Source organism: Bemisia tabaci, chromosome 9 (genome assembly GCF_918797505.1).
Source record: "Bemisia tabaci chromosome 9, PGI_BMITA_v3".
Lineage (NCBI taxonomy): Eukaryota > Metazoa > Arthropoda > Insecta > Hemiptera > Aleyrodidae > Bemisia > Bemisia tabaci.
The window spans coordinates 19,544,472-19,565,297 of NC_092801.1; the positions used below are offsets into that span (position 1 = coordinate 19,544,472).

The 20,826-nt window shown below is 42.9% G+C and overlaps 1 protein-coding gene across 2 annotated transcripts in view; it reads left to right on the forward strand.

Moving 5' to 3' along the window:
* Positions 1-19,905, forward strand: part of LOC109034835 (uncharacterized) — a 40,846-nt gene extending 20,941 nt beyond the window's left edge. For both annotated transcript variants that reach the window (XM_019048207.2, XM_019048208.2), the window contains exons 7-9: positions 5,504-5,651; positions 10,808-11,110; positions 15,524-19,905. In XM_019048207.2, the coding sequence (XP_018903752.2) occupies positions 5,504-5,651; positions 10,808-11,110; positions 15,524-16,045 (973 nt within the window). In that variant the 3' untranslated portion in view covers positions 16,046-19,905. The remainder of the gene's footprint in view (positions 1-5,503; positions 5,652-10,807; positions 11,111-15,523) is intronic.
* The last annotated feature ends 921 nt before the right edge of the window (positions 19,906-20,826 follow it).

Here is a 20,826-nt window from a genome sequence, read left to right on the forward strand (position 1 = left end):
CGGTGCCAATTAATGTACTTTATTAGGAAAATACACTAATACGTTTTTTCACAATATAATTGCTACAGGCTAGCCGCGCCAGTCATAGGATTATGGGTTTTAGCCTACGTGCTAAAATTAATAAGATTGTCCAAACGTCAGATATTTTTGCATTTGATGTTAACAGGAATACCTCTCATCGAAAAAAAGAACGTATGACGTCATATACTGTGGTAGAGGTAGTGGTGTGCGGTACAGTGGCGTGGCGTGAACAACCGATTATCGATATTGCCCCATTTGAAGCTATAGTAAAGAATCGATTATCAAGGTTTTCGTTACGAACACCCTGTTAATCGATTCTTTTCCATTGGTTTAAACGACCGATCAATCGAAATATCGCAAAGCACTCAACGCAACTGGTGCGGTACTGTGCCATATGGTTTCTTCCACGTTGGTTCCATCAATCAGTGATACACACATTTACAGTGGTTGCTCGACGTAAAACACGGATCCAACCAAGGAGGAAGAAACCATGGTATGCACTACTGCGGTTAATGACGTCATATGCCGTGTTTTTCGATGAGCCATATCTTCGTTAATCATTGGACGGACAACTTGACGATTGAAGAGTCTCGTTATGTTTTCCTGATCTAATCTAGCTTAAATCATCAAAGATTCTGTGGCTAGCGCAAGTGGTCCATCGAGATCGAGATTACATGGTAAACATATTGACACAGCATCGGAGTGTTAATTATGTTGCCTACCTACCAATTGAAGGGGCTTCTCTACTCGAATTCAATTGCAATAAAATTGAAATATGTTGCAATTTTTCTTTGCCTTGTAAATTGCTTCACATTGAGTTCACAAATATGTCATCATGGTTCCTCGGTCGACATTCCAAAGTCGCAAAACTGACTCAAACCATTCTATTTTTTACGAGGATGTACTTACTAAATTTTTCCTCGAAAAATGTGTGAATACTGTATGAGATCAGAGGAAATAGCAGGGACATTTTCAGTTAGAAATTCCCAAAATTCTCCTGGTAAAAGTGCAATTTTCGAGGAGAAATTTGGCAACAATGGAGTGTTGTTACGTTCTCTCGTGGAAGGAGGCGACGATTTATTGCAATGTGCTACTATGCTGCCGTGCTGAGGAAGAACGCCGTATTGGCCTTCAGGCGTTGCCAAGTTTCTTTGATAAAAAATGAGTTTATTGAGAAAGGTGCAAATATCCCTCCTCCGATTTCTCAGACAATATTGTTTTCAGTTTAATCCGCAATATCTGAAAATTTCAAGGAAAGATAGAGGGAAGGAAAGAGAGAATAGCTTCCTTCCAAAATAAACATTTTATCGGAAGAAATGGCCAACTCTCGAATTTTTGTACGGCGTTTTTCCTCAGCACGACAGTATGGGACGAGTGGCAAATCCTTGTAGGCAGGGTGGCAAAATTTCATAAAAAATAAAATATTTTTACGTGAAATATTTCATGAAATTTCTGAGAGATATTAAAAAATACCGGCTCCTTTTCATGTTTCGCAAAATGTAAAAATTGTGACATTCTTCAATTTGTGTGTGTTTGAAAGTGATTTGTATACTCTAGCTCCTGGAAAATATGAAATGGACGTATCGCTGCCAATCGGAACTATGTGCATAGAGACATGAGACATTAGACCCATAAGAATATATGCATAAAAGGGCTCATGCCGTAATGCACATAGTTCCGTTCGGCAGAAATACGTCAAAATATTTCACAGCCTTGTGAAATTTCATGAAATATCTCCCTGGTATTTTCAATCTCTCATTTCTTTCTTACGTGCCATGCCACCCTACTCGTAGGGTAAAATTCGTTTTTCTAATCATCTGGCAATGACTGCCCCCAGCCCTTACCCCCACATCCCTTCAACCCGCCTGGTGACTCGCGACTCTCCCTTCTTCATCCGACGCTAACCTCCCTCATATGTAATCACCCTTTTAGCTTTCAACAGTCTCCTTCATTTAATAATTTACTCCCGCATGTCCCCGTCGGACTCAGCTTGAATCGAGGTCCTCTGTTGACCGCCACTGCCACTCTGGAAGCCTTTTGAGCAGCTTATTTGCATCCGGCAAAGTCACAGCCAGGCTACATGCCAACCGACTGGACCCTTTTTCCAGATTGAAGCGAGGTGAAAGCATTCCCCGCGTTAAACCGGAAATATTTCTGAAATCCATGGCTAAACTCTGAAAATCCGTACCTGAAAATTCTACGTCGCTTTCCTCGCGTAATTTTTTTCTTTGAATTGAATACACTTGCTATCGTCTATTGAGTTTTTACCCTGGGACGCATATACCATGAAAATACGAACCATAAGATTTTTTACTTTTTCTTTAAGAACATGAAGTATGAAGGGAACTAAAAACTGCTCTGCCGTGCTAAGGAAGGACGCCGTATGAACATTCGAAGGTTGCAAAATTCCCTTCGATAAAATGTTTATTTTTGAAGAAAGTTATGAATATTTTTCCTTTAGAATTTTCGGAACCTTTAGGTGAAATTGCGAAAAAAATTATAATATATACTTGTTAATAAACAAAACACGTATAAATCACGCCACGCCAATGTCCTATAAACTAACGAGCACACCTCTTCTTTCCTATCTGTCTCTGGTTCCGTTTGGCAGAAATACGTCCTTGTATCGATGGCTATAAAGCACCATGCCACTTACTCCCATTGCAGTGTATCAAAATCTTCGCTCCTGGTTTATTTTGTCGAGGAAAAGCAAATCAACGTTGTAGCTGGAAAATACAGAAAATTCTACTGATAGAGCAGAAAAGCCAAGGAAGTTTCCAAGAAATTCCCAAGGAAACATATATTATTTGACTTGAAGTCTACCCCTGGTAAAAATGGCAAGTGCTAAGATCAGTAGCACTTGCCTTTGGAACAGACCTAAGCACTGATGTCAGTGCTGCCGGGCGCTGATCTGCTACCTCAGTGTTAGGTCTGTTCCAAAGGCAAGTGCCTCTGATGTAAGTGGCACTGACCTAAGTGTCTCAGACGTAAGCGGAGTGGAAACTCCCAGAAATACTGTACAGGCAAAAATTTCGTTAATAACCGATCTGCCAGGTACGTTAAGTCACTATTTGACGATCAGGGAGGGCTGCTGTGAGTTTTCAATCCCACGCAAGTATCACAATCTTCAGGGGACATCGCTCGTTCCCATGCGGTCTCCAATCTAAGTACTAACTACGCCCGACGTAACTTAATGTCGGTGATCGTCCTAGCGATTGAACCACTACACTACCTGCGCGTGTACGTGTTAGGGGCGTAATTTTACCATTTCAGGGTCCCCATTGGGGTAATTTTGCCAGCAAATGATGATTTTGTCTTTGAATGTGAATCCGATACTTAATTTTTCTATTATTCTTTTTTAATCAATCAACATGTAAATGAAGTTTTGTAAGTTACGTTTCTTTGAAAAAAAAAATGGATCGCACTAAAATTCAAAATTAAAGCTAATGATGCAAAAAAAATAATGAAAGTTGAAATTATACAAAAAATATAAATTAGCAGATACAAAAATTGAAAGTAAAGGAGTAAAAAAGTTAGAAAAGAATTGAAAATAAAGTAGGAAAATTTTAAAAAAAATTGAGACTGAAACATTTTAAAAAAAGTTAAAACTGAATAAAATTAAAACCAAATTTAAAACTATTTTTTTTTATAAAAAAATAATAATGCTTAAATAAATATATCTAAATACATATTTTAGCGGTGATAATATTTTTATCGATCTCATTTTTTTGTTGTGTTTTAATTATTTAAGTGCCATCTTAAACGAAGAGGGTAAAACAAATTATTCAAGAGTGTGGCTACTTAAACTAGTTTTCCTTCCCTCTTAGAAAATCCCACCTTCTACAAAATATGCCTCTCTGAAAGATAAAGTTTGTGGTCCCCGTGTCCCGAGGAAATATTCCCCCACGAAAATGAAATAGGGTGGGGGAAGGGGGAGCCATCTCTACTTTTTGGGAGTGAGTGCGGTTCGATTAAGATTGATGTCAGAGACTTACCCTCTGAACCAAGTCCTGACCTCAGTCCCGCTTACCTCAGAGACATCTCTGCACTTAGGTAAGTCTTTCTCCCGACGTCAGTGCCTCTTACCTCAGTACTGACTTCTTGGGTAAGTGCTTTAACACTTACGTCAGAGAAAACTGAACTGACCTCAGAGCAAATTGCACTGACCTCAGAGGAAAATTCACTGACCTAACACTTGCCATTTTTACCAGGGACATGCAGCGTCGCGAACGGAGATACGTGGTCTCGCACTATGGCCGTGGATATTTCAAAATAAATATCCGCGATTTCTTTTTCGACGACATTTTTCATGGAGTGAATGACGCAATTCAGAGGTCAATCTATTCAAATCTGAGAAAAACTCTCCTCAAACGCATGAAAAAGATCGCAACCTGGGAACGTTGCAATTCTGGCTATGCCGCTAACTTCTAAAAAAGATTTCCTATAATATACAAATTATGTTCGCGCCAAAACAGCTTCATTCACAGGAAAATTATTTCATGTTTAACTATTTTATGTACATTTCTAGCAATTATTTGACAGGTGTTTTAATAAGGTCTTCTTAACACCGGTCGATTACCATTCCTGGTCGGAAAGCATAAGTTCCGGATTCACCGCGATCCTCGAATATCCGCGGTGCTCCAGCTCCGATCACCGAGGACAGTGGTGTGGTGCGCATTGCGATATATCGGTTGATCTGCCATTTAAACTCATGGAAAAGGATCGATAAACAAGGTGCTCGCAACGAACACCTTAATAATCGATTCTTAATCGCAGCTTCAAATGGGGAAACATCGATAAATCGATCATTTCCTCCTCGCCACCGACCGCGGATAATCGAGACTCTGCAGAGTATGTTCTTACGACGTCTTCGGCTTTGCGGCGTGGCAGAGTGAATCTAGAGTCCCTTTATACTGAGAGTCAAGGCACTGTGAATCCACTTCTGATTGGTTCCCGTATTTTAGGCCTTCGTTGTGTCACTAACGGGAATAAAGATTACATTTTCACCGATTGCAAAGATTATAATCTGGAATGGACCAGGGAATCACGGGTTCGACAAAGAACAAACGGAATGAGAGAAGGAACGGAGAAAGGAATTTGAGAGTGGGCCGATCAAAGATTACAAAAAACGTTCAATTTCTGTAATCTTTACTCCCGTTTGTGACTCCATGAGGGGGTGTTGTCTTGACTCTCAGTATAAAGGGACTCTAAGTGAATCGAGCCATTGAGAGAGGGCGGACATGAAATTCTTTGCAATTTTGATGCTTAGTTCCGTCACATTTTAAATTTTGAGTTGTGGTTCTAGAAGAAAATTTTACAAGGAAACCAATGGCATCCTTTTGAAACCTCAAAGTTTTTTATAAACGGAGTTATAAGCGTTTAAAGTTCCCAAATTTTGTCCAACCTCTCCTATTGACTCGATCCACTGTGCGTGGACCCGCTTCCCTATTTTCAACTATTGAATGGGAGTGTTTTGTTGCAGCGAAATGGACACTACCGCCATCCTGCCGTCCTTGAACTCGACGCTGTACGCGAAATTCGTGCAGCAGGAGCTCTCTCAGTTCCTGGCTGATTACTGTCAGCCGGAAATGGCATCTCGACCTGATTGCTCGCTCACCGTCCTCAGACACGTAAGTGCACGAGTTGCTCAAGTGTGAAATCAACACGACGATCATTATTTGATTCCTCCGCCACCGATTGACTCCCGTATCTTCCCTCACAGAGGAGCATAGTACGGGGGGTACTAAATCAGTGGCAACCAGCGGCGTTTCCGCATAGAAAAATGGGAGACCACCCCCTGGCTGCTACGCGGCCGAGCCTCCAGGGGGCGCCAAGCACCTTTTAAGGCCCTATGCGCCCTAGAGTTCCTTTATACTGAGAGTCAAGAAAACACCTCCTCATGGAGTCACAAACGGTTATAAAGATTACAGAAATTGAACGTTTTTCGTAATCTTTGATCGGCCCATTCTCAAATTCCTTTCTCCGTTCCTTCTCTCATTCCGTTTGTTCCTTGCCGAACCCGTAATTCCCTGGTCCATTCCAGATTATAATCTTTGCAATCGGTGAAAATGTAATATTTATTCCCGTTTCTTACACTGTGAAGGCCTAAAATACGGGAACCAATCAGAAATTAATTCACAGTGTCTTGACTCTCAGTATAAAAGGACTCTAATGCGCCCTGTTCGCTCATCATGATTTTTGAGACATTATCTGTAAGGAATAACCCCAGGTAAAAATTGGCAGTAGAATCTATGTTCCAAAATACCATAGACCTAAAGCCGGTTGTAAGATTTCCAATAGCTTCTGTAGCCGGCTGTACAATTTCTTATAGCCTTTTATAGCCGATGTCAATTCAGCAACAGTCAGACGATAAAGTTTATACTAAACGTTACTAAATATGGATACCAGGACTTAGTTAGTTTTTGGACTACCGCTCTCTTTTTGTGCCGTAGTCTCTTGATTTATTTAGCGAGGAAAGCTCTGAACTTTTGAAGGATGCCTGTCATTCTTAATATGTTGGAGCGCCTTCAATTTCTTAATATACTGTGCAATACATCTGGTGTGAAATAGTTGCTTCAGACGCCGCGCCGTGGCACGCTGCGGCGCGGCGGGCGGGCTCTTCTTCCCTCTCCAATTCTCAACCCCCCACCCCTTTCACCAACCCTCCCAATCTCCATCTATCCTACACCATAACTTAAATACTTCTCCCTATCTACTCCTCACCTCAAATATAACTTCACACCACAAACCACACTCTTCTACCTCTAAAAACCCCACCATCAAAATCCCATAAATCCCCACATACATTCAACAACACCAAAACCAATCATCCCCCCCCAATAAAACCCTTCCCCAACCACATATAAAAAACCCCACAACCAACCACAACCCCCCACCCACCCACCACCCCCCCACCAAACCCCCCCCAACACAAACCCCACCCCAACACCCCCCACACCCCACAACCCAACCCCCCCACCCCCCCCCCCACCACCCCAAACCCCCACCCCACACCCCCCACACCCACACCCCCCCCCCACCCCCACAACCCCCACCCCCAACCCCCCACCCCCAACCCACCCCCCACAAAACCCCCCCCCCCCCCCCCCCCCCCCCCCCCCCCCCCCCCCCCCCCCCCCCCCCCCCCCCCCCCCCCCCCCCCCCCCCCCCCCCCCCCCCCCCCCCCACCCCCCCCCCCCCCCCCCCCCCCCCCCCCCCCCCCCCCCCCCCCCCCCCCCCCCCCCCCCCCCCCCCCCACCACACAAAACAACCCCCAACAAAACCCCCCCCCCCAACACACACCCCAAATATACACCCCCCCCCCCCCCCCCCCCCCCCCCACCCCCCCCCCCCCCCCCCCCCCCCCCCCCCCCCCCCCCCCCCCCCCCCCCCCCCAAAAAACCACCCCCCCCCCCCCCCCCCACCCCCCCCCCCCCCCCCCCCCCCCCCCCCCCCCCCCCCCCCCCCCCCCCCCCCCAACCCCCCCCCCCCCCCCCCCCCCTATATTTATATATAACACCCCCTATTTTTATTATTTCCCCCCCCCCCCCCCCCCCCTTTTTCATGGCAAAAATTTGCAACAGGCCCATTTCCAATTAATTATGGTAGTACCCCCATTAATGGTGGTGGTACCCTAATAAATTAGGTTACAATCCAAATGTTGCGGTAATACCCCAATTTGAATTGGGGCACTACCAAAAGTAATTGGAAACTTACATATCATCCAATAAATCGAGATAGTGTCGCAATGGAGATATTGCATGTGTGAGGGATTTGCGATTTGACCATTGATTCTTATGTAAAAGTTCGCGAGAAACACGATGGTGCCACTGGTAATCTCTGAAATCATATCCCAAGCTCAAAAAAAGCTCTCAAGTTGAGGCCGAAATGGAGGAGATATCCCACCCTACCCTGAGAGTCCATCTCTACGTCAAAACAAACTCTCCATGCAAAGATAGGGAGCAAATATATTAGCAGGGTTGCCACTTTATTTGGGGACTCAAAAACTGAAAACATGGCGACCCTGCTAATGTATTTGCTCCCAATCTTTGCATGGAGAGTTTGTCTTGATGTAGAGGTAGACTCTCATGATAGGGTGGGATATCCCCTCCATTATTGCTTCAACTTAAGAGCTTTTTATGAGCTTGGGAGTTGATTTCAGAGAAAACCAGTGGCACCATCGTGTTTCTCGCAAACTTTTACAAAAGAATCAACAGTCAAATCGAAAAACCCCTCACACATGCAACATCTCCATTTTAGGGGGTAATCCCAACACTTTTTTCCACGAACTCTCCATAAAAATGTATAATTTATTGGAAGGAAGTTTGCAACTTTCGGATGCTCATAAAGCGTGTCTTTTCGGTGCGGCAGCATAAGTAAGGATGCCTATACCATGGTTCGGAAGATAATAACAATAGTCGGTTTTAACAACTATCGGCGCGTTTCTCGTGAAGATGCTACTTCTAGTTGAGCCTTGAGATGGATAGTTTATGTGGACATGTCTTATTAGAAGACGCAGCCGAACGCGGAAACCGACAGGCCACTCCGACCCGAAATAATCGAATTCAGTCTTCGGGCAGTTCATGGCTGTGCTTATTTCGCCACACTCGCGCGGTCAAAGAGGGACTGACCGGAATATTAACTGCGCGATCGCACAGTTTGTTTTTGTGAGGAGCGAATAAATTATCGTTCAGGCGCAAACGAAGATATTAAGAATTTGAATAAATGATCAGGAAATTCATGGGATTTTCCGACGTTTTGTGCTTGCCTGTCCAAACACTAGATCGAGTTTAGGAAAGAAGGGATCTGTTGATTATTTCGTCGCCCGACTTACAAAAGGGCGTGAGTACATATTTGAGATGAGCCCGGGAAAGCATTAAGTTGTATGGGGGACAGGATTCATCGCGGAGAATAGATACGTCCCTATATGGCGTGGCGTGAATGAGCTGTTACCGATATTTTCCCATTTGAGGCTATGGTAAAGAATCGATTATCAAGGTGTTCGCTGCGAACGCCCCATTTATCGATTCATCTCCATAGGTTTAAATGGTAGATAAATCGATCTATCGCAAAACGCGCCACGCCACTGACGTCCTTCTGTCAGGAGGGTAATGAGTTGTTCCCAGAAGCTCCAATAAGTCTGAAGTCGGAATTGGTTTCTTTAACGAAAGAATTAGTCGTTACTTTTACAATGCTCATAGTGGATTCCAGGTCCTATCTACTTTTCTATTCGTGAGTACAACGTTACTTTCAAGTTAACAATTACACTACGTAACCAGTTCCGAGTTGTGCTTCGTCCTTCGAACCACAGCCGATTTTTTTTTCGATTCCTAGGTGCTAATGAAATCCGAAAATGCCCATTTTAGATTCAGAACAATTTTTGATACTCAGAGCGCCGCCATCTTGAATGTTTTCAAAATTGAGAGAGTCCAAATTCAAATTCAAATTTGCGATTTTTGCTCTGATTCCTACGTAAATTTTCGCAAATAACACGTCGATGTCACTGTTTTTCTCTGAAACAAACTTCAAAGCTCAAAAAAGCTCTCAAAGTTGAGACCGCAATGGAGGGAATATCACACGCTACCCTGAGAGTCTACCTCTATATCAAGACAAACTCTTTATGCAAAGAGAAGGAGAAAATACATCTGACGGGCTGTCACTTTGTTGGAGGGACTCCAAAACTGGAAACACGAGATGACCCTGCTAATGAATTTGCTCATTATCTTTCCATGGAGAGTTTATCTGGATTTAGAGGTGGACTCTCAAGATAGCGAGGGATATTCCCTCCATTACGGAGGTCTTTTTTTGAGCTTTGGAATTTGTTTCAGAGAAAGCTAGTGGCATCATCGTGTTTCGCGCGAACTTTTACACAAGAATCAACAGTCAAATCGCAAACTCCTCACACATGCAACATCTCCATTGTCGCGGGCAATCGGAGTTCGTCCGCGCGCACCTTATATAGCGCCTTCGACATCCTAGAGATACTTCAAACACTACACCGTTACGCATACACTCCGATGCGTAAATTGCCTACACTGCGCCTGCCGGAGTGTACACCATGTTTTGAAATTTTACGTGAGTGCTTTTATCGCATAAATGGACCACTAGACAAGGCACGAATTCAAGCATTCTGATACATGTTTCTTAATCAGAATTTCACGTAAACGCGATTCGAGCAACGAAAATTACTGAAACCAACTCCTGACGAAGATATTTACTTTTTTATTTCACATTGGTTACGCGGATTTTGAACTGCCCGCTCACGAGAAACTCAAAGCTCTACGTGAGTCAAATCGAGCACTACAACGGTTTCAGAAAGCCTCTCAATCGAGCAATATTCATTTTCTTCCATGTGTTGTTCAAACTATAAGCAATTTGTTATAGCTGAGCCAAAGCGTCAAGATTGAGGTTGCCAGATTTTTATACTGCAAGAGACTGTCATGATAACGTTTAGCGCGCGATGTGAATCACGCAGATCATTGAGTTTTCATGAGCGGGTGGTTTGAATTCACACATCAAGAATCATTTAATATCTTCGTAAGGAGTTGATTTCGATAATTTTTGTTGTGCGTATCGTGTTTTACGTGAAATTTTAGTTAAGAAACATGTATCAGAATGCTGAAATTCGTACCTTGTCTAGTGGTCCATTCCCGACCTATGCAAGAGCTCCACTGGTAATGCCTTATTGCAAAATGCAGTTTAATTGTTCTTTACCAAATAACCAAAAAAGTATCTTACGCTTTATTGAGCGTTGTCAAATCATTTTGTAACTTCATCGATTGTGCAGGATCTGCTATTCGACCTGGTGGATTCCTCAGTGACCCCGCTGACTTATTCACTCCAGCTGCTGACCTCGGCGTTGCGGACCGCGCACAAGATCAAATGCAAACGCGGTGGGTCGGACAACCCCGTGCGCGGAGTCTGTCCCGCGCTCCTGGAAATGTCGCCGCAAGAGTGGAAGGCCTACCTCACTCAAACGACGGTCCTGTCGGAGCACTTCGATTTCCCGCGCAGAATTAAACTCAACATGGATTTACCGGTCCTCGTCAATATTTATGTGAAGGATGGCAACACTGATAAACTTATTCAGGTAAGCACACGTACACTACTGTACTAGAGTACCTATATTGAAAGAGTATGGCCACTGTGTTACCACCTCTGATTGGCTCAGCCATCTTAGGCTGAATGGAGCCCTTAGGACCCAAAAATGGCGGACGCCATAGATTCATGTAATGCAAAATGATGCAAAATGTAGTTTTCTTTGCTTATCGTAACGAGAAATTTATCCAAATGCACTATTGCGACTTCTTTACATATTTTTAAGGCCAATCGTGTGCAATTTTTGAGAAAAAAATTGGCCCAGAGGCCATACTCTCTCAATATAAGTACTCTACCGTACTAAGGAAGAACGCCGTGTGAACATTCGAGAGTTGCCAAATATATCTGGATAAATCATGATTTTTTGGGGAAATGTATGCATATTTTTCCTTGAAATTTTCAAATGTTTTAGATCAAACTGTGAACAAAATTGTCTGAAAAATTGGAGAATAGGATTCAGAATTTTACCAGTAAATTTGTTTTTTTATGGAAGGAAATATGGCAACGTCTGACGGCTCATACGACGTTCTTACTTTAGCACGACAGTGCAGGAGTCTTCTAGAATAGGAAAATTTATTGCACGGAATGGGGCGTTTTTATAAAAATATTTGTATTGCTTGCATCGAAAGAACTAAGGATCTTGATGGCACAGGAATTTTCCCGGAGTTTTTCGACCACCGGACCCCCCCCCCCCAAATTAACTTAAAAACGCACAAAATTCGGATTTTCACGGTCACTTTTACTCGGTACTTTTCTAACGTCACAGTACATGATAAATCTGGTCTCTTCATCGTTTACAATGTATTTCCTTATGAGGAATTGGCAGCCGCTTGAACAAGAGACCATAGGTTTTTTATGTACTGTGACGTCACGAGTATACCGCAGATCCGTTCCCGCGTTAAAGTGACCATTTTGAATGGGTCGGTTCTTAAAACAACTTTTTTTGAGCTTGGGAAGGGATTCAAGATTTTTTTAAGGAGCCATCGTCCTTTTTGTGAAATTTTCTAATGGAATCAGTTATTAATTCGAAAATCCCCGCACCTTGCAACAGGTCCACTACACTGTGAGAATTCATGGAATGCATTTCAATCCTAATCTATTTTGCCTCAGGATCAACATTTCCCGGGAAATTCAAGTGCTGGGTACGGGATTGTTCTCGGGAAAATTCTCAGGAAAGTTCTCGGTGGCTCTTCAATGTGTGAGTGATTGTCGTGTGCAAGAACAATCATTCAGAAAAAGGGCATATGTCTGGCTGGTATTGCTTAAATGCCCTGTCACTGGCTTGCAGTGCGCTTCTGACACGTTTTTTTTTCCTGTGGGTGTACTTACCAGTGTTCGAAACTCACAGGCGCCAACGTGCCAAATGCGCCTAATAAATGGGCCATGGCGCCTAAAAAATGAAGGCTCTGCGCCAATGTGGCCCCTAAAAATCTAGATTTTCACAGGAAGCCACATACAGAAAGAAAAACAAATCTAATTGAATTAAAAAAAAACTCAACAATTTCAGCACTACAAGTGAGAGCTTACTTTTTCTATTCTTCACGATTTCATTCTTAGTGCTTTTGTCTTCCCCAAATTACAGCTGCTTACTAGTTCTGTTACGAAAACACCTTGCGTCTAACTTTTCACTAAATGTGCCATAATATATTGGCAAAAAGTCGATTTGGCCCCTAAAAAATCTTCAATGGCGCCTAAAAATCGGGCTTGATGCGCCACATGACTCCAAAAAGTCAAAGGTGAATTTCGAACACTGGTACTTACATCAAACTTGCGAATGAGAAAAAATCCGCCCGAAAGTTTGGAATTTTTACGATCTCATTTTTGTCCAGGCTCATCTGGATCTGATCACATAGATTTTTTTAAATGTCAGTGTGGAATCAAACTGGTGAGTAAGGTTTAAGCTTCATAAAACATCCAACAGAAAAGGAAAACAAACTGCTTACTACGTATACTGTAAATTTAAAAAGATTCTATACATGTTTTTTTTCGAAATGGGACATTATCCGGGAGGGGCTTAGAGATCTAACACGGCTTTTTACAGTTTAACCCTTGAGATAACGCAAATGCTGGCTTACATAACTCCAACCGACCTTTAAAAATAACCGAACTCCCCCGAAAAATATCTAAGTGCGCGGATAGAATTAAACTCACTGCGTATTGGATTTGCAGAGGATGTACTGAATTACTGTGCAAAAAAACCGATCAATAAAATTAGCGCCCTCTTAATCGTCGGTTGCATTAGTGAAAAGGAAAAAGTAAAAAAAAACTCATTATAAGTGTGAATGGTAATGTAAGACTTACGTAACTTCTACCGAAAGTGCGATCACACATTGTACTTTGCGTCACGACTTAACTGCGTTCCATGCGACAAAAAAGTGGTGTTTTGGCTTTGTGATCCTTTTAGCCGCCTGAAAAGCACGCAGATTTCTAAGTTTTCCTCGCGTTCAAAATTCCGCCCTGAGGCGAAAAGGACAGCGCCCTTTACCGTCATGACGTAAGAATTGAGAGTTTTCCCTCGATTTTCAATTCTTTGATTTTCCTCTCATGCACACGCCACGCGTCTTAGGTTAAGCAAAAAATCAAATGATTTTCATTTTTTTTCTTTTGGACAAAATGGGTATAAAATGACAAATAACACTCGTTGTTTCAGAGTCGTAATTCCGTGGGAAATGTTAGTTTTTCAACATTGAATTGAGAATCATTTTCACGATCCACATAATCTTAAGGACGGTAAACAATTAACCATTCTACACGTGTAAATTCCCTCATAAGAATTTTTTCAGAGGTGTTAATGACCCAGCTGATGTTAGGTACTTCGTGAGAAGAAACTAATTCTGCTATACTACTGCAAACACTCTTCTAGTCGTATTTTTGCCATGAGGAATTGTACGTAAAATTAATTTAAATGAAACGGAAATGCATGTGCACATGAGTATGATTTTCCTGAGCTTCATAGAGCATTTTGATTAAACTTATGTACAGGTAGTTTTTCCAGCATCGGGGTCTCTCGAGATTTCCACCGAATAATCTGTTATTTACCTCCTTTGTCCATTGCAATTACCGGCTTCCACCAATAGGATCGCAGCATTTTTTTGTCTTCTTTGTCTGTAGCAAATACATTGACTGGGCTGCCACTTAATTTGGGGACTCCAAAACTGGAAACACAGCAACCCTGCTAATGTATTTGCTCCCTATCTTTGCATGGAGAGTTTGTCTTGATGTAGAGGTGGACTCTCAGGATAGCGTGGGATATCCCCTCCATTTTTGCCTCAACTTAAGAGCTTTTTTTGAGCTTGGGAGTTAATTTCAGAGAAAACCAGTGGCACCATCGTGCTTCTCGCGAACTTTTACATACGAATCTATAGTCAAATCGCAAATTCCTCACACATGCAACATCTCCATTGCAATGGACAAAAGAGGTAACTACATCATTTTCCCCCTTGGTTTGCAACAACCACCCGCTTCAACCAATGGACAGCTTCATTTTGTCTTTGTCTTCTTTGTCTATAACTTAGTCCCTCATTTTCAAAAATGAGCCCACAGTGTTTTTACTTTCTCGCTCCCCTAGGGTAGAGAGGAGGTATTGTCATCCTCCAAGAAAAAAAAAGTTGAAATTTCATCATTTCTGGACGTTTTAAGGTCCCAGGAGTCAAAATAACCATACTTGAAAAAATGTGTGTCCGTCCGTCCGACGTCCCCCAAAATCTGTGTACAGCGATATCTCAGAATCTATCTGTTCGATTTCATTCAAAATGGACCACTAGACAAGGTACGAATTTCAGCATTCTGATACATGTTTCTCAACCAAAATTTCACGGAGAACACGATACGCACAACGAAAATTACCAAAATAAACTTCTGACGAAGATATTTAATGATTCTTGATGCGTGAATTCAAACCACCCGCTCATGAAAACTCAATGCTCTACGTGATTCACATCGCGCGCTAAATGTTTATCATGACAGTCTCTGCGATGTAAAAATCTTCAACTTCAATCTTGACACTTTGGCTCAGCTATAGCAAATTACCAATAGTTTGAACAACACATGGTGGAAAATGAACATTGCTAGATTGAGAAGCTTGCTAAAACCGTTGTAGTGCGCGATTTGACTCACGTAGAGCTTTGAGTTTCTTGTGAGCGGGCAGTTCAAATTCCTCGTAATCAGTGCGAAATAAAAACGTTAATATCTTCGTTAGAAGTTGATTTCGGTAATTTTCGTGGTGTGAATCGTGTTCTACGTGAAATTCTGGTTAAGAAACATGTACCAGATTGCTTAAATTCGTACCTTGTCTAGTGGTCCATTGGCACAGAACACCATATCTATGGTCTCCTGATGCATGTCAAACGATTTTGGGGTACGTTAAAATTTTTTTTAACATGCGACATATCTGCTCTGTCTCCAGATGGGGGAGATCCGCGAGGACGCCGAGCTGCGAGTCCTCCAAGAGAACATCCTAACCAACCTGAAGAGTACGAAACGCCGCGGCGAGGCCTGCGACGTGCACCTGGAAGAGTGGCACCCGGCGACCTCGCCACCTCCACCGCCTCCACCCCCGACCGTCGACCCGGACTCCATCGAGGACGTGGAGAGCAACCGCGTGGACTTCGACCTGTGGGGCCTCCTCCCGCAGATGCGTCGCGGGGACGGCGAGGACATCTACGAGACGGCCGTCATGCTCAGCGCCGTCGGGCTCGGCATGCTCTTCTTCCTCCTCGTCTGCATCTACATCATCTACTCCAACTTCCGCATCAGCTCCGGGAAGAGCGACTCGAGCCAGGACTCCAGGTCGCCGCGCTCCCCGCGACGCGCCGTTCGACGGAGCCCGTCTTTTCGCCGGAGCCCCTCCTTCCGGCGACACCGACCCGTTGCTAGGCAGCAGTCCGAGCGCTCCATCCGCTCCACGGGAACCAACGCCTCCGCGTAGATTCCCTCCACAGTCTCCGGATCTTTTTTCCGCATTCAGTAACCTTTCTTCCGGAGTTCCACCGGAATCAACGTCTTCGCACGGACTCCATTCACAATCTCCGGATCTTTCCTCAACATACGGGAGGCCCCTTCCAGACTGTTTGTCGTCTGCTCCACCGGTACCAACGCCTCCGCGTAGATTCCCACCACGATCTCCGGGGCTTTTCTCCGCATTCAAGAAAATTTTTACCGGGACTCGGTATTCCGGAGTTCCGCCGGAATCAACGTCTTCGCGCGGACTCCTTTCACAATCTCCAGATCTTTCTCAAACACCCGGGAACCTCCCTCCTGAAGACTGTTCGTCGGCTGCTCCACTGGCACCGTCGCCTCCGAGTAGATTCTCACCACGATCTCCGGGGCTTTTCTCCGCGTTTAAGAACATTTTTACCGGGACTCGGTATTCCGGAGTTCCGCCGGAACCAACGTCTTCGTGCGGACTCCTTTCGCGATCTCCAGATCTTCCTCGAACATCCGGTAGCCATCTTCCGGAAGATCGCTCGTCATCTGCTCCAACGCATCCGCGTATATTCCCTACTCGACTTCCGGATTTTTTCTCCGCGTTTAGGAACCTTTTTTCCAGGACTCGTTATTCCGGAGACTGTCCGTCGGAACCAACGTCTTTGCGCGGACTCCGTCCACAATCTCCGGATCCGTGCTGCGCGTCGGAAAAACTTCTTCCGGAAGCCTGCTCTTCGTATGCTTCGATGGAGCAAAGGCCTCCCCAAGAGCTCCTACCGCAATTTTCGGATGTTCCACCAATTTCCGCTCACCACGAGAGATTTTCCTCCGGAATCTGTCGTTCCGGAAAATCCGCGTCGTCCACACCGTTGGAACTAGTGGTGTCGCGGAGGTTCCCTTCACAATCTGTTCCAGAGACTGCGTTATCCGCTTTTCCGGAACTAATGCCACCGCGTATATTTTCACAAGGAGCCCCGGATGTCTCTTCGATTTCCATTCACTCCATATGCCGGAATGTATCATCCCGAGACTGCGCGTGCGCGATATGTGCACCGTCAGAACTGACGCCTCTTCGGAGGTACCCTGCTGCTTCAAGTGATTCGACCGATACCTCGACTTCGAAAAAATTGACGTCAGCGATGGCTTTTGGTGTCCTTTCTACGCTGAAAGCTTCATTTGTAGCAGTCCCTCGTTTTTTCGGAATCGATAATTGCGGAGAAAGAGAACCGTTGCTTGCCAAGTCAAATGTCTATGCCGCTTCAACAGAACCTCAAGTCTCTCTTTCCACCTACAATCAAAGCTTTGGGAATCGCGCCGCTGTGTCAGGTCCGCACGATCATTTCAATTCGTCAAAAGCAATCATTAAAAGCGAATATCCGGACCAAGAGGCACAATTTTCGAACTCGACTTTTGAGTTGGTACCAAGGATAACAACTTCTTCGATGGTTATTGTTTGTCTGAAGAACCCTAGAATCAAATTTCTTATTTCTACTGATATCCACAGCTCTAGAGGTTGTGTTGCTGTGCAAGGTCTACAAAAGTCTCCTTCTGTGCCAAAACCAATGCCTGAGTGTACAGCTTTTGATCCAGAGGCAACATTTTCAACCTCAACCTCTGCGTTAGTTCCGAAAAAAACAGTTCCCACAAAGACTGCCACTGACCTACCTAGATTTTTACCTCCTACACACAGCATTTCGTCGCAGGACAGTTCTCGGATAGATTCAGCCACTCAACAAGAGGTAACGTATCCATGGGAACTTTTTCCGTACCATCTGGATTCGGAACTTGACCCCTTGAAACCCTCTTGCAACAGTCTCAACCGAGTACCAGCTAAGCATTCAGCTGGATGGTTGATGAACAACGTATTTGGTTGTTTACTAATGAAAATATGGTCAATTGTGGTAAAATTGATGACAGAGTTTTTAAACAAAATGTTCACGAGAAGAAATTAGGGGACTGCTGAAATTTGAAATTCCGGGTCCTCGTTCACGTGAAAGTTCTACGAATAGCGTGACTAGTTTCAGTTACCTAACCCATCGTTTTGAGAGATTTTCACTATACCTTATCTTCATCTTCCAAGCTAGTCAACCCCTTCCAAAAAAAAGAACAGAAATAAATAAATAAAAAAAAATGAATAAATAAATGTACCTATCAAAATAAATTTTGCCGATGTTGCATTTGAGGGAAATTGTTAGAGGGCCTGGGATTCTTAAGAAATGTTATTCAGGCGCTTTCATATAACTTCTGCGTTATATTGCGATTTTCCTATCTATTTGGATTTGATGATGTCGAGACAAACACAGAGGCGGATCCAGCAATTTGACAACACCGGATTTCCTCCATTTAAACCTATGCTAAATAATCGATTCTCGTCGGAGCACATGGCCCCTCCAAAAATCGATACATTTCCATAGGTTTAAACGGAGAAAAGACAATGTTGCCAATTTTCTGTATCCGCCAATGGAAAAACACCACAACTTGTGATGGTAAATCTATTTTGTTGCATAACTCAAAGTACTGCTCATGGGTATAGGTACTTCTAAAATGGATTACATTTTGCAATAAGGAACTACCATCTCTGGCTCTTCCATAAAAGCACCTTTCTGCGTAGGGAAACCAATAGCATGTTGCTCCTAAAATGAGCCGGAAATAGTGGTTCCTTATAGCAAAATGAGGTTCAAATGAGAGGCCAGCGAAGAACGGCTTGAATTTAGTTTTAAGGGATTTTCTTGAAATTGCATGCAGTCATCCTCAAACAACTCGACATGCATATTCCTTTGGGATGCAAAAAATTCAGTTAGGATAAGAAGAAAAAACGCCAAAATACTGTGCTTATGATGCGTTTATGTAATCAAGCGAGGCATTTCCAAACATATCACATTTGTTCTAATTAGGCTTATATACAAAAAGACAATCAAGTTATGTCTCATTTTCCCTGCCAATACAGAGCTACGCCACCGCGTAATTGCCCCTTTATTTTTGAAAAAATGAAGTAAAAAAATTTGACCGGAGTAAAAATTAGAGTCCTATCACGTCTTGCAATATAGTTCTACTGGATGAGCTGATAACTCTGCCGTGCTAAGGAAAAACGCCGTATGAACATTTGAGAGTTGCCAAATTTCCCCGAATAAAGCATGTATTTTTTAGGAAAGTTGCGCAGAGTTTTCCTTGAAATTTTGAAATATTTTAGCCTAAAGTGTGTACAAAATTGTCTAAAAAATTGGAAGACAAATACCTAACAGTTTCCGTGAAAATTCGTATTTTATCGGAGGACATTTGACAACGCCTGTTGACTCATACAGCGTTCTTTCTTAGCACGGCAAAACTGATGCAAGCTATCACATTGTGTCTTAGGGGCTGATCTCCCTTTCTTTTCATTTAAATCACGTTTAAAAAAATACGTCCTCAAACCGATGAAAAATGATTTTTCTTGGCAACCATGGACTGTTTAAGGATGATCTTAAATAAATTAAGAAAATTAACGTGGGGGGATTTAATTTTTAAAATAAGTTTAATAATAGACGTTTGTTTAATTTATATTTGCGCAATTTGTTGTTGTTTTTGTCTGTAATTTATTGTTTGATGTAATGATGTTCGCGTAAGTTTTTTGCTTGTTTATGTCTGGCCTGTAATCTCTAAATTGATATTTTTACATTAAGATGATGGTGATGAAATTTTGAAAAAATTAAAAAAAAAACATAGTAAAAGCGGCGAGTCTGAATTTTTTCAATTTCAAGATACCATTCTGCTGTGTAGATAATAAATGGAAGATACCACTTGTAAAATTTAACTAGACTGTAAATATTTTAGTAATTTATTTAAAAAAAGTATTATAATACATAAGCCTGGTTTTTTACCTCACTTGATCTTGTAATGGAGGCAACCCTCGAACCCTTAAACATTAACAAATTCCCTCTCGGATTCCTCGACTCATCAAAATAAATATCATCCTCCATATTTCACATAATTGACTTTCAAAAAGAAATCTTGAAAAGTTTCAAATGTATAGCAGCAAAAGAAACTTTAGCAGGTGTTTCTCTTGGAATAATGTCGTTCTGTGCGAGTTAAAAGTATACTATAGTTGGACCATCCATTCCTCTTGGCTTAAAATTTAAGCCATATCGATGGTGAGACTGCAGAAATGCATATCTAGGTTTAATGTGGCGTTGCAGATTCCCTTGCATACTTTATTTTCTACAATCATAACTGCTGAATGTCATTTCTTGAAATCTACGAAGAAAGTCCTCTTATGCGAAAAATATTCTGTAATAATTTCAAGCCATGATGTTAGTTAGGTCTTCTTTTGAAACATAAAATGGTGATTTCGAAAGACCGCGACCGAGATACACATTTTTGCAGTTTCACTGCAGCGTGGATGATCGATGTTTCCACATTTGAAGCCAGGGCCGGATTTAGGGGATGGCCTCATGGGCCGCGGCCCATGGCGGAAAATTTAGGGGGCGGCAAATTTTGCAATTTTTTAAATGTAGGTATCAAAAAAAGAGAGAAAAAAAAATCGGATTCAGAAAATAAATTACGAACGAGAAAAGGCGACAAAATCTCTCATTTCCTGAGAGTAAAAGTATAGTAATTTATAATTTTGTCGTCTTTCGGGGATACGAGAGACAACACCTTTAATTAGTCCAGTTGAGAGAGAAACCAAACACGCAATTTAACCCGGAACGGAGCGGCGCGGCGCGGCGGCGCGGCGGTCGGTCTGAAACGCATAGCGCCTACAAGACTGCATGAATACTTCACGCATTGCGTCGAACACAGTGCGGT